Genomic DNA, 13,865 nt, shown 5'->3' with positions numbered 1-13,865 from the left:
AGATTTTATGGTTGAAAGTTTTTTTTATTTATGCTTTATAATGTTTGTAATTTGAGACTGAATACAAATATGACTAATTCTAGTAACAGTAGCAAGCCAAGACACTGTTAATTAGGTGTTAATTTTTGTACAAATACACTAGCTAGGAGAAATTAAAAATGCACACCACACAAAAGTACGTGTCTCAGGGGGTTAATGAATAATAAAATTCCACAGAAGTCAGTTATATATTAACTGTTTTATTTAAACATAAACAAAAGATGCAGTGTAAGTTTTACTTTTAAGTCTATGTAAAGCCATAAGATGTCAGTAAGAACTTGGGTCCATGCTCTTTCCAGCGCCTGCAGTGTGTTTGTGTAACCCTGGTGATTGGGCCGGAGGGGGCGGGTCCAGGATGCTGAGACGGCCTCTGATTGGCTGCTGAGCGTGGTGAGGAGTGGGACGGGAGCGCGCTGCCAGCTGTGAGGGTAGCAGAGAAAACAGCTAGGAAGAGTACTAAAGGGACAAAGAACCGCTGCTTCACATCTCATCCTGTCCAACAGGTTGGAAACTTCAAAGTCTGCGTGTTGAGAAGAGTTTACTGCGTGTTCTCCGTCTGTCACAGTAAGTGTTATCTGTCAACTCTTTGGCTAGCCGACCGTTGGTAGGACCCCGCACGTGCACAAATATGTGAAACTCTGGGAGTTAATTTAAGCTAACTTTCTGTAAAGTGTCTTTTTTCGTCCTCTGTGTACGACTTTAAACATAAAAATGCTGTTAATTTGCATTTTACTCCTTTTAAATCTAATTTAAATGTATTTTCCATCCTATATTTGTTTTTATTGTTAAGCGTCACAGCACCCCAAAAGTTAGCTTTATCACAACATGGCTACTACAGTGTGTTGCATTATTATTATACCTAAATAACAACCCATATCTAATAGGAATTAGCATCACTTTGCTATTTCTGTCTGACTCTGCTGCAGACATTGCAGGAATTTCCCTAAGAAGCTGCAGGACTCTTCTAGCTCTCAATGAGGTCTTTCCTTTTGTCACTCACTGTGCATATTAAGATCTGTGCTGGCCAGGGCTTAACAGGCACTTGATGGTTGATTTGTGCTTTTCTGGAGTGAACAACAGACAATACAAGAGGGCTGGCTTTGACTGAGAAAGCAATAAATTCAGCATGTGGAGTATTGCACTTTCCAGCTGACTTGACTATCCTTGGCTACCTTTTACTGACTGGCAGCTTTCTCTTATTGTTTGGACTTATTGTTCTCATGCAAGACTGCATGTTTTACATTTCTTTAATGGTAACCTATCCGCTTTCAACCTGCTGTACATATAAGTCCGAGAAAGTGTCCACTGTGAACATTCTTCTGTGAGAGGTGGGTGTGTCTTCACTGGTTTTGTAAGCAACATATGTAACACATATTTAAGAGGAATCTGAAAAAATCTGCACTCCAAACTCTGACGGACTATTTTAAACCTCACATACAGTCGATTCTGTTACTCATAACTGCTGTTAGAAGAGACACATTGACAATATTAAAAGGCCAAATCAAAGTAGCTCCCTCCTCCTGCTGAACTTCCATGGCAGGGTAAACCAGATGTTTCAGATGACCACAAGCTCACGCCGTATGACAATTTATTGTGTACTGCTGCAGAGGTGCTTTCTCAAGCCTGTGCGCTCTTCAGTGTGTTTGGCTGTTGCTATGACGTCAACCTGGAAAGCACCCCCCTACCTAATTCCTCCCCTTAAACACACCAAACACGTAGGGGTCTCCTTAACTTTCACTGTCTTCCCTCCCTCCCTTTCCTCCAGGAGCATTCCTCCTAGGGGGCTTCTGGTCCCCCTCTGTTGACACTTTCATGGTTTGCCATGAAATACTGAGGTAGAGTCAACTTTCCCTCTGAACCTCCGTTGCATAGCCTCCAGGCACAGATCGGCAGATAAACGAGGGGGGCAGCACCCCACCCTGCTGGAGCCGACATTTGCTCGCCATTAAGGCTGTCAGAAAGACAGAAGGAGGAATCCTTTGTCTCAGCATCATAACTCGTTCTCACCCAAACCTTTCCAAATTCTCCTCCTTCTCTCTCTTCTTGGCAGTCCAATGTATTTTCACTGTTTGCTTAATATATTGTAAAACTGCGGTGAATTCTGTTAGTGATTCACAAGCGTATACTTGTGGTTGCGTAGAGGCCAGTGAGGGGTCTCAGGGAGTCTGATGAGCGCCAAACCAAACTGTTACAGCACAAGACGTTATACTGAAACTGCTCACTCGCTCAAATTATGGACAAAACTACCACACACCACAAATTACTGTCTGCCTCTGCAATGTGCAGTCCTCCGTTTAACTCTTTGGTATTGGAAAATGTTGCTTTAAAGTCCATCTCATTCAGAAGTATTCAAAAAACACATCATCAGCACAGCTTCTGTTACTGACGCTTACATTCTTTTCTGTTATTATCTCCCTCTAGATCACTGTTGTTTCCTTCCTTGTCCTGCATCATGCTGCGTCCAGTTGCATTCCACTGTCTCTTGTCCACTTTGCTGTGCACATTGGCACTGTGCAGCGCCCAGTCAGACACTAGCGCCCCTGTAATCCAGCTACGTCTAGCTGGGGAGAAGCGGAAACACTACGAGGGTCGGGTGGAAGTTTTCTACAATGGAGAGTGGGGGACGGTGTGCGATGATGACTTCTCCATCTCTGCTGCGCAAGTGGTGTGCAGAGAGCTCGGCTTCATGAATGCAGAGTCCTGGTCACCCTCGGCCAAGTATGGAAGAGGAGAAGGTAAGAAAACTAGTATGGCGTCTGTTGGTTTCCAGGATTTGGTCTGGACCTTGTATTATCTAATGAGAGCCAAAATTTTGCTATTCATCTGTCCCAGAACTGAGCCGAGGGTTATAGGATGTCAATTTCAGTAAACCAGCAAACCACACACATTCAAAGGCAGTATATCTCTTCATACAGTTTCATATGTTCCATGGAAATCCTTGAATGAGGTACACGTTTCCTCCCGTCTGACTGCTAATCCCCTCAGGCACTGGTTTTCCCATTAGAGGAGCACAGAGACATGCCAATCAGCTCTGAGCATGGGGGGTATACTGGAAACACTGGGAGTGTAAACCAGACGCAGACATAATCTCATCTCCTCTCACTTTGTCCTGTATGAATTCCTCCATCACTGTAAAAACACTGATGGGAATCCCAACTCTGTACGTGCCGTAGCTGGTGGCTGCTGGCTGCTGGTGGTGAATGTCACTTGGTAGCTGTTAATTAACTCAGTGTCCCTTGTTAAAGGCACATGTTTTCCCACTGGGTCGGTCCACATTTAGCCAGCCACTTCAAAAGTGAAGTAATTAACTTTGTGACTTGTTCCCAAAACACCTCAGTAATTATAGCAATTTCAAAAATAACATATAGCATATAAAGTGATACACCCCATGCATATAATGTTGGATGCATATAAACATTTTACAAGCAGTTAACAAGAAGTCTGATGTATATGCCTGCGCTGGCTGTGCAGACAGACAGCTGTTTGCACTGCATTTTAGCTGAGGTAAAGATGGGAGGCTGTAGGGATGAGTTAGGGTATGCTAAAAGACACATGTCAATTTGAATGTTGTAAAGTTGCAGGTTTCTTATTAATGGGAGGGACAGGGAGTTTATTACTAAAGACTTACCAGACATTTTAAGGCAATGATGAGGAGGATTCTTCTCTTCCTGTCAATATGTTTAGTCTGTAACAAATTAATTTTGAAAGGAGAGTATTTAAGGCCCAGACTAGCTGTGTGCATGTGCTTGAATGGAAACTACTTTTATCTATTTTCTTGTTGTCAGTGGAGAAACATGGCTATAAAAGTGATCAAGAGCATTTTCCATTTCCCATCATGATGACTTATACACCAGTGAGAGAAACCACCAAATGTTTTTAATTGAAGACACGGCTGCATAACAAGTACAGGGACATCCCTTTTGGATGCAGAGCATTTTTCCTGCAGCGATGTTGATGGGATCCTCAGCTGCCCTCACACAGCTATTATTTGCAGTTGTGAAATCATGTTTGTGCAAAAAAAAAACAAAATCAGACAGAAAACTCTGCTTCAGACTACAACTTGATGCAACTGGACAAAATCCATTTTATTTAGATCTTCTTAGGAACACAGTGCTCCTTCCAGTGTGTTATGATTTTTAGTGAAGGATGGCAGGAGTTAAGTGGCTGGCTTAAAGTGCCAATAAAAGCCCAATCAAAAAATTCATGGCTTCGCTTTGCACTCTGCTTCCTGTTCTTTTCACTGGCTTGTGAAATTACAGTCCCATAAGATTTGCAAATGATAGTTTTAACGCAGCAATGCAGCTTTATCACAACTGACAATGCTGACTATTTGTTTAGACAAAGGTGTACTGAGACCAAGCTGCTTCTCACATGGAAACTCTGCTGTAGTTCAGCACCAAGAGGACTTGGCTCCTGTTGTGAAAATGTTCCAGAGGTAATCATCTCTCTGCCAGGAGCTTGCTACGTGACTGTATAACATGCAGTCACTTTCTCGGTATGATCAGGATGTTCCTCGGCAACATGTTCAGACTGTCAGAATGATGAGCAGTCCTTTGGTGGTTTCCATGGCTACAGTTCTGTGGTTTTCCTCACGGCTGGTTCAGAACAGCCAGCTGGACGGCAGATGATCCACTTCAGCCATGACAACATTTATTGGGCAGGCTGAAAGTTGCTGAAAGAATGCGTCAGGTTAAGCTGGAGACCAAACACGTCTCCATGTGAGTAGGTTTACTGTCTGTGTGACTAGACTTAAGTGGAAATGCTGAAATAGTTGACAAAATGGTGTGAGGCATGGTTTAAGCTGCCATGGTACATTTATATTTTCTCCAGAATGAATCCCTTATTAGGGGAGGTAAGTGGGAACTGACGCTTGTAGCCAGCTCAGTGGGAAGAGTGTTGCACCAGCGCTGCACGTGTAAAGGGTTTGATTTGTGATAGCAGGGGTGAAACACACAATATTTAATAAAAGTCTCAGAAACAGCATGTGCATCTTTAAACCATGTCTTGCATAAAACAGGTCATGCAGTTCAAGAAAGCAGCACAAATATATGAATTCCTCTTAAAGTCCCTGTGAAACAGAAGTTAGAGCATCTTTAGCTTCTGTGCTGTCACATATTTCCCATTGAAACTGAATATTTGAGCAGTGTACGTTTACAAGAAGGCTTTAAGTCAAATCTTTGCATTTGTCTGGACTGCTAAAAAGTGGGTGGGCTTAGAGTTTAGCATGATACAGAGCTACAGTGGAGTCCGCTTCTGAGGACTGTCGGCTCCACACACACCCTCCTCACCGTTAGATCAGGAGGAGGAGGATGAGGGAGAGATGAATGAGTTAGACCTCTGCCACATTGTTTTTGAAATGAAAACAAAGGTTTTGCCTACTGATATCCAAACACACATCTCTTCTGTCTCTCCATATTGCTCTGATAGCTAGCTTCTCCAACCCACAAACAGTAAAGTGTGGTTTTATTTGACCGGTGTGGCTAGTGAGTTACACAAAGTCTTATTTGATTGGATACTGATACTGATACTGGATACTGATTTTTTGACATATATTTGGCATATTACAATAGATAAATGATCAATAATGAGTGGACACATGATTAAAACTGTGAAAATGTATTTTTCATTTCATTGGGTCTTTAAATCTTTGCCTCTCTTTCCATTCCAGGCCGTATCTGGCTAGACAACGTGCACTGCTCTGGCGCAGAGAAGAGCCTGGCTCAGTGTCACTCCAATGGCTTTGGAGTGTCGGACTGCAAACACTCAGAAGATGTCGGAGTGGTGTGCACCCAGAAGCGCATTCCAGGCTTCAAGTTCATCCAGAACCAGGCCAACATGGATGAGGTAGGTTCCCATGGAGCAGCACACTGACAATTAAACCTGGACACATAAAGGACCCTCACAGTAAACAGATGCGCGCACATGAACTCACAAATGTAAACACCAGGGTGGGATCGCTTGATCACATAGTTAATAACACTGAAGTAGCATCCACTTATGGTTCAAGTACGCACACGTAACTTAAACAGATGTTCAGCACAATAAAAAAAGGATAGGCTTCAGATGAAAGAAAAACCTTATCATAGTGCAGAGCTCAGAGGAACTCAAAGTATTTTCTTTAAATCCTTCCAAGTTTCCAGATTTGAGCCAGACAGATCATTGGACTGAATGTAATGTCTGTCTGCAATTATTAAGAGGAGCAATATTTTTGCTGCTCTGCTGTAGGTTACCATTGTAAAATTATGCAACAGGTCCTAAACAAAATAACCCACGTGTCGTGTAAGAAAAACAGATCATCCATTTATCTTTCGGATTCACTGAATAACTGCTCCAAACTGGGCCACTGAGAATCTGTTTATAGACCAGGATTTGGTTGCAGCAGCTATTGTAAATCTATAACAAAGTTTGTGAACAAAGTCCCTCCTAAAATCTATGTTTCAGCTAGCTTTTAAAGTAGTGGTTTATTAAATTAGGTTGCACCAGTCAAAATTTAGAAACACCTTGGCCAGTTGAGACTCTGTTAATCTATAAATGGGTTGCTATGAAAAATCTGTTGCATTGTCTAATCAAAAACAGTCAACCATGAAAACAGGAAGTTGCTGTAGCATCACAAGCTGCAATCTAACTGCCAAAACTTACAGTTTCAGAAAAAAAATGGTTAAACCTAACAACCAATCTTTTTGTAAATGTAGGTATCATTTGCTCATCCGGTTGTATGGCTTTTTCAACTGTAAATTATGTCCCCAAAGGAAAACTTTGTCAGCATCTGTTTTATCTAGTACGCCACCAAAAGTTTAATTTGTATTTGAAATATTAATAGTTTGTATAATAAAAAAAATCGATACTTGGAGTTTGTGTATCGATACGATACTGCCTCACCTAAATATCGCGATACTATGCTGTATAAATTTTTCCCCCCAGCCCTACGTGTAACCAAATGTCACACTTAAGTTGAGAGGCAAAAAGAAATGGGAGCTCAACAGGCAAACATTTATAGTGAGAGCCACGCCCAAATAACTCAGCAACTTGAGGCATTGACTGATGACGTGTCTCCCGTATCATATCGAGGCAATGCCGTTATGTCCTAAAGGGACATTTCATAATTTTAAGTCTTTTACTTTTCCCTCAGTTAAGCTAACAAGCTAACTGTACAAGTTACAGCTGGAAGTTTGTAGGGCATAAATGTTCTTTAAAATTCATCTCTATGTACAAACTGGTATGTGTACATCCTATTTTAAATGAAGTGATGCATAAATTTCCACTCAGTACAGGGAAACACTTATGTTATAATGAGGCTTAGTTAATAAGTACTTACGAACAGCTGTTGCAGCCGGATCCAGTATGTTGCACTGTATGATTAAATGGATACAAGTGGTAATCAAAGTAATGGCCTTATGGACACTAAATCAGCGTCTGGAAGAAATGAGACAGCAGTTCTCACGTTTTCAGTCACATCTGCCACAACATGAAGCCAGTGAAACAATCTACAAGTCAGTGCATAATGTCGAGCTGTTTGCTCCACCATTTGCACTAATGACTTTGCCAGGCTCCTATTAGTCTATCCCTGCCCACAACAGACCCCCACTCTGCAGCCTGGGAGATTTTGGAGATGACTCAGAGAGGGGGAAGACCATCCTGTCTGACTGCAGAGAACGCCTTTGTACCGGATGGAAAGTCAGTGTGGGTTTGTGGACATGACGGGAGAAAGGGAGGGAGAGAACAGGACAGAGGTATTATTTCAGCTTGTCTGAGATATTGCCATAGAGGGTTTCCCTGTTAAAGCCAGACTGATAGAAATGAAGCAACGCTTCTTTGGCAGCTCAGAAGACAGTCAATGCTTTGATATTTCATGACTGCATTCATACCAGAGTGTTTTGTTTGTTCATACTAGAAGTTGTGTGGGAGATTTGTCTGTGTTGCCAGACTTTCTACAACTGCTGGAAGAGTGACTGTGATTTTTACTGGCTTCAGTAAAGGCAACACACCTGAAGGTTATCTGATATCCCTGTGTGTCTTTCTCATGCCGAGTTGAGTCATGGGAAGGAAGGAATAGAAGACAGGAGAAATAGAAATCTTTAATCACAGACTACTGAACCATATTTTCAGTGTTCTTATTTCACAGGCCATGTGTGTAGGCAGCACCCTCTTGCCCCCTGTTTGTCCTGTGTATTTAAGGTTTTTAGGGTGTTACTGCATTTCAGTCCACCACCCTGTAAATATTTCCTTGGTCTGGCGGTGGCCTTTCAAGTCGCAGGGGAGAGGAATGGGAAAAGGTGTAGCTACACCTCCTTAACCATGCTTGACCTGACGTCAGCAATGGGCAGCACTGTTCCTTGAATCTGTTTATTCACAGCATGAATTGACATTCTGTGCTCAATGTGGAAAGTTAACACCCTAATCGAGCGTGCACTACAGTCCAAGTCCAGGTCAATGCTAAAAGAGTGGAGCAGTTGGTATTTTTGCGTCTATGTGAATGGTTTCCAACTTTCAAGATCATAAATCGTTATATGTTTGAAATATGAAGTGTGCAGCTTGCCAGGGGCTTTGTCTGTACTCTCCTAACTTGTAGTGGCAGTGATGTGTCTGTTCATGTTGATATGATTTAGGCGAAACTACTGAATTTGAGTTACAGATTTTGTATTGCCTCCAGTTTCTTCAAACAGCAATTATTTTGTTTTTGTGAGAGATACATCATGAGACTACTTTTTAGCTTATGGGAATATGTGAAGATAAGACTATAAGCTCACTCTGGTGAGTTCGGCTTTGACCACAAATAATAGTCTACTGAAAGCATCAGTCTGTCATTAATGAAAACAGAAGCTTCCACTGGCACACGTTGGATTTGAAGACACGTTACCCTATATGAGGAACTAATATGAGGGCATTAGTTTACCAAATATGACATTTATATCAAGTTTTCTCTGAGTGTCTTTCTCAGTCAGTCCAAGCTCTTGTCACATTGGTCGTTTAAAGGGGATGTATCGTTATTATTAATAACCTCAGGCTTCAGACCGTTCTGACTGTTCCATTCCAGTGTTTTTTTCCTACTTTGGCTACAAGCTGAAGTTGGTGCATGACAGGTTTCTGTATATGGTTATGTGCTCCAGGCACGCTATAGCAAATTTTTGTATTACGTACACTGCTACATGTAGCTACATGCTAACGTTGCTAAAATGTGCTAACATGTCTTGGGGGGTGTTGTGTGTCTCTTCATATCATTCTGTATCCCCTCTCTAAAATTAGAGGTTTTTGCAGTTTCATGAATGCAGAACTCTTCCTAGTTGTTTTACCCCTCAGTAGGAGATTGTGGCATTTGAGCTGCAGGTTAGATAATTGATCAGTCGATCCGAGGCAGAGCTGATATGATCAGCTCGATGGATGAGAGGAGCAACTGCTGCAAAAGCGGGTAAAGGCAAACTCTTAGACCCAATGCAATACATGGTTAAGTTTCACTTTCACTGTGCCTGCAGCTTTTACTGCTCAATCTGTACCCAGAGTACGCTCTGTGCTCCGAGAGCGTGGAGCAATTAATAACTGAACAGCATATATATTCCAATAACTCTTCTAATGAATGGTCCAGCTCCAAAAACATAAAACAAAGTGTGGCATCAGTTGTTGTTATCTTGGCAGGCCGGCACGAATAAATGTATGCGTGGGAAACCCTGGGGTTTTGTTTAGAAGTTTTTTATTGGTGATTGTTCATGGTAGAAAATTCCAGCATTATTAATAAAGTCATTCCCCAGCTGTAATGACGGTGCAGTGATGGGAGATGCACAAGAACTGTAAGTGCTGACCGATGAGAGCAGACAACACTTTTATAGGAAGGGGCATATAGAGGCAGGCTTAAACGGAGTGTCTCAGATGGAGGATAAATACAAGTGTTCCAGAACATAGTGTAAGGAAAACAAAGTGTTTTTCCCTGTTAAAGCATGTAAACAATTTCCAGAAGAAACCCAGAGCACAAGTACGAACCTGAAAACGAGCGAGTTAGATCCTCCATAACGTCTGACCTTCCCAACTGCTGCTTGTCAGTCCTTATACTGTCTGCTACCGATCTGTCCACTGAATACAAAGCCATATGTCCTGCCACCATCAGCTAATTATGCAACACTCCTGACACAGAACCTACATTCCTGGCTGACTGAGTCATTGTCATGAATTATGTTAATTATCTTAATATGCCGCATCTAATGCCCCTTTAATGTTTTTATGCCTTTTTTTATTGTCTGTCTAACCAGGCAGAGTTGCTTAATTTATGAGCATGTGTTTGGTCTTTCAGTCAGTAGGAGGGAATACATTTGTCAGCAGAACCAAACAATAAGATGGCAAGAGCCTTTGTTTAGCATCTGTTTGTTAGTAGAGACTTTTAAACCAAGTCTGCCATATTTGGTTCTTCACGTGTGAATGGCCCGCTTCACGTGTCATCAGTGCCCACAGGATCATTGCTAAATACATCTCCTTCATTTAGGGATAATTAAAGGTTCATGATTTTTCATGGTTTTCTAAAAAGTTGGAATTGCTGGCATTATCCCATACACTGTCCCCTGTAGAAGAGAAATTTCCAGTGGGAACTGCAGTTTAAGTAAGCTTGAATCACTTATTCATGCCTGTTTGATCATTTACAAACTGGTGTAGGTAAAGAAAATAAGCAATTTTCAGATAGATAAATAAAACACTACTGCTTCCAGAACCTTGGACATTATTATAAACAGATTACAAGTCTGGATGAGTTCATCTCCTGAGGAAAGATGAAGTCTTCTTCCTGAGGGGAGGGGGAAAAAAGAGCACCAAAAGCAGCTGCAATTGCCCGCTGCACCACTTAGTGTGTTTACTCCAACCAAACACTTACATCCAGAATCAATACAAAGACGTCAGAAGCCAGTTGTAATAACAGAATGCAGTGGTTAAAAGCCTTTTGATCCATTGCATATCTAAACAGAGCAAAGGTTGCTCTTCTCCATGCATGCACGACGGTGTCGGCTTACAAGAATTCCAGTTCCTCGCAGTCGCTGCTATACAACAAAAAGAAACCCGAGCCAAAGTTGGATTTGTCTCCAACATGATGTATGCAAGAGGCTTGTGAGGAGGAGAGTGATCGAGGGGAGAAAAGGTTGATGTGTGTCAGGAGACTGAGGGCGGTTTCTCCCCTGTGAATAGAGGAGCAGACAGATTCATCACATGTTCAACAGCTGGATCACACTGTGGCCTTAGCCTTAGCTCTCCTTTCTGCTGCACAGTGGCCAAAATTCAGACTTTTATTATTCATACATCCACTTTATGAGCATACCGTTGAGACTCAGTAAATGTGAATTATTGTATGTGCAGTGCACATATGCATCAAGACTTTCAGATATTACATAATTTAGGCTATTCAGATGTGAGATAAAAGTTTTTTTAGATGGGCATATGTTAAAGCCTCAGTCCACAATTTGGTGTAGAGGTATGTTTCAGTATGCAAACTATTTAATACTTATATTTTGGGTTTCTACTAAAACAGGTTTACATGCTTTAATAGTCAAAAACGCATTGTTTTTCTTATACTGTCTGTGATGAACACCTGTTGACTAGGGGTGGGCCCCACATGACATGATATTATCGCAATATAAGTCACAATACAATATTATTGTGATTTTAAATGTGTTGTGATATGCTGAGTACTGCGATAAGATAGACTGAGATGTAGTGTAATTTATTACCTTTTTTTTTTCAGTGACAAATTTTGTCAAAGGAAAACTTTGTCAACATTAAACGTTTTATCGATTGAAATAAAGTACTTACTCTGTTTATCTCACGTCAGTCATTTTTATAACAGCAAAATATATCTAGTAAACTGAAAAGGCAACTGATTATATTATTCTAGTAGGCTACTAAAAGTTTAATTTGTATTTGTAATATCAATACTTTATATCATAAGAATCAATACTTGGTTTCCGTGTAGTGATACTTTATTGCCACACAAAAATATTGCGATACTTTGCTATATCGATTTTCTCCCCACCCCTATTCTTCAGTCTCTGTCTGAAACACTCCATTTCAGCACCTGTGTCTTTAAGCTGCTCTCCCAGAAAAAGCCCTGTCTGCTCTGATTGGCCAGTGTTTGCAGGTCTTCCGCATCTTTGTGTCACTGCACCATCACTGACTGGTGATGACTGGAATAACTGGAGTATAGTGGCATATTCTACCATAAAATATCACCAGTAAAAGCTTCTAAACACAACCGGACATGTACCAACAGGAATATCATCTGAAATTGGGAAGAAATTAACAAATTTGGCAACCAATATTACATGTTTCCCTGATGTTAGCATGTAGCTACACATAGCAGTGTACTTGAAGCCAGTGAATGACTGTTTGTAGCCGTACTTTTTCCGTTACCAGTTAAAGCTTCTAAACACAACCGGACATATTCCAGCAGGAATATGATCTGAAATCGGGAAGAAATTGACAAAATCGGCAACCAGGTTTTCAAGTTTTCCTTACGTTAGCATGTAGCAATGTAGGTTAGGTAATGTAAACCCTTCAGTAGCATGCATGGAAGTCACTGGCTTCTTGCTGAGAGTTTGATGAGAGTAAATTGATACCACTCTTATGTCTGGCCATAACACATAAAGCTGCACCTAGGAGATGGTCAGCTTAGCTTAGCATGAAAACTGGAAAGACGATTATGAAAATATTGCTATTTATACATTTTTAAAATGAATTCAATGCCGGTGTATATATGTGCATGTGTCTGCTCTACCTATAGGAATGATTCTTTTCCTTTTCGCTTGTCATGATAGGAGCAGTCACTGATAGGTATTCCAGATGCAAAACACACAGTTAATCTCACACACACACACACACACACACATGCACACACCCACATACACTTCTTCAGACAAGTCAGTGAGGCAAACTTAGGGCCAGTGAGGCAGAAAGTGGGGTGGGGCAGATGTGAAAGTCATTTGAAAGAGCCTTGCTGTTCCCCTGCTTTTCATCTAAACTGTGGAGTGATTATCATTCATACTTGCCATGTTTTGTAAGGTGGGGCGGGAGTGGTGGGTGAGTGCGGGGGGCACGTGTAGATAAACGTGCAGCGGGGCTGGAGGGCTGAATAAAGCGGAAGAAATGCACAGCAGTGGAAGTATTAGTCAGACACACTGGCTAGACTAGACCACAGTCTCATGTTCACACATCTACATACTGAGGGGCACCCAGTCAGAAAAACAAGTCTGCTCTCCATTTGGAAAGAGTTCAGTAATGGTCAAAGCGTTCTTCACAGACCAGTAATGAATAGAGCTAAATAAAGACTGTTTTCTTCTTTTTTTTAACTCACCACTTACAAACAAGGCCAAGAGTTATTTTCTGAATTCAATATTGTTCAGCCAGTTGCCGTCAAGTCCAGCTAACCAGGTACAAACATTTCACTCATGAAATATTGGCTATTATGATTTATTTACATAGGACAGGAATGGAGTACTTTTGGGGAAAGGCCACAGAATGAATGATTCACTACAGAACACACAGTCAGGGAGTGACTGTAAGATGAAGCAACTTTATAGAAATGCTGAGCAGAGAATTAACCTCAGTGTGACCTGCGGAGTGGAAAGCCTGCACTCATTACATGTTCGTCACATATTTAGGCCGATGCGGTTGCCAAAATGGTCAGAGTTTGGAGGAAATAGGTAGCCTGGCCGCAGCTTGTCATTTTTACTCTTTGGATTTTATACAGATTTAACAAACGAGATACAAGGTGTAGATTAGTGAACTTATAGGTGCTGGCAGGTTGTTATCTCTGAAATCTAAAAATCTATCCATGCATATGTAATATGACATCCTGTATTTCT

The 13,865-nt window shown here is 41.3% G+C and overlaps 1 protein-coding gene across 1 annotated transcript in view; it reads left to right on the top strand.

Moving 5' to 3' along the window:
* Positions 1-451: 451 nt before the first annotated feature.
* The window catches only part of loxl2a (lysyl oxidase-like 2a), a 34,178-nt gene continuing 20,764 nt past the window's right edge, over positions 452-13,865 (top strand). Inside the window, exons 1-3 of the mRNA XM_033626807.2 lie at positions 452-603; positions 2,461-2,774; positions 5,708-5,883. Coding sequence (XP_033482698.2) covers positions 2,492-2,774; positions 5,708-5,883 — 459 coding nt within the window. The 5' untranslated portion in view covers positions 452-603; positions 2,461-2,491. The remainder of the gene's footprint in view (positions 604-2,460; positions 2,775-5,707; positions 5,884-13,865) is intronic.

The sequence above is a fragment of the Epinephelus lanceolatus genome, chromosome 1 (genome assembly GCF_041903045.1).
Source record: "Epinephelus lanceolatus isolate andai-2023 chromosome 1, ASM4190304v1, whole genome shotgun sequence".
Taxonomy (NCBI): Eukaryota; Metazoa; Chordata; class Actinopteri; order Perciformes; family Serranidae; genus Epinephelus; species Epinephelus lanceolatus.
The sequence above is the reverse complement of the archived record's forward strand: the minus strand, read 5'-3'. Positions and strand labels throughout refer to the sequence as shown.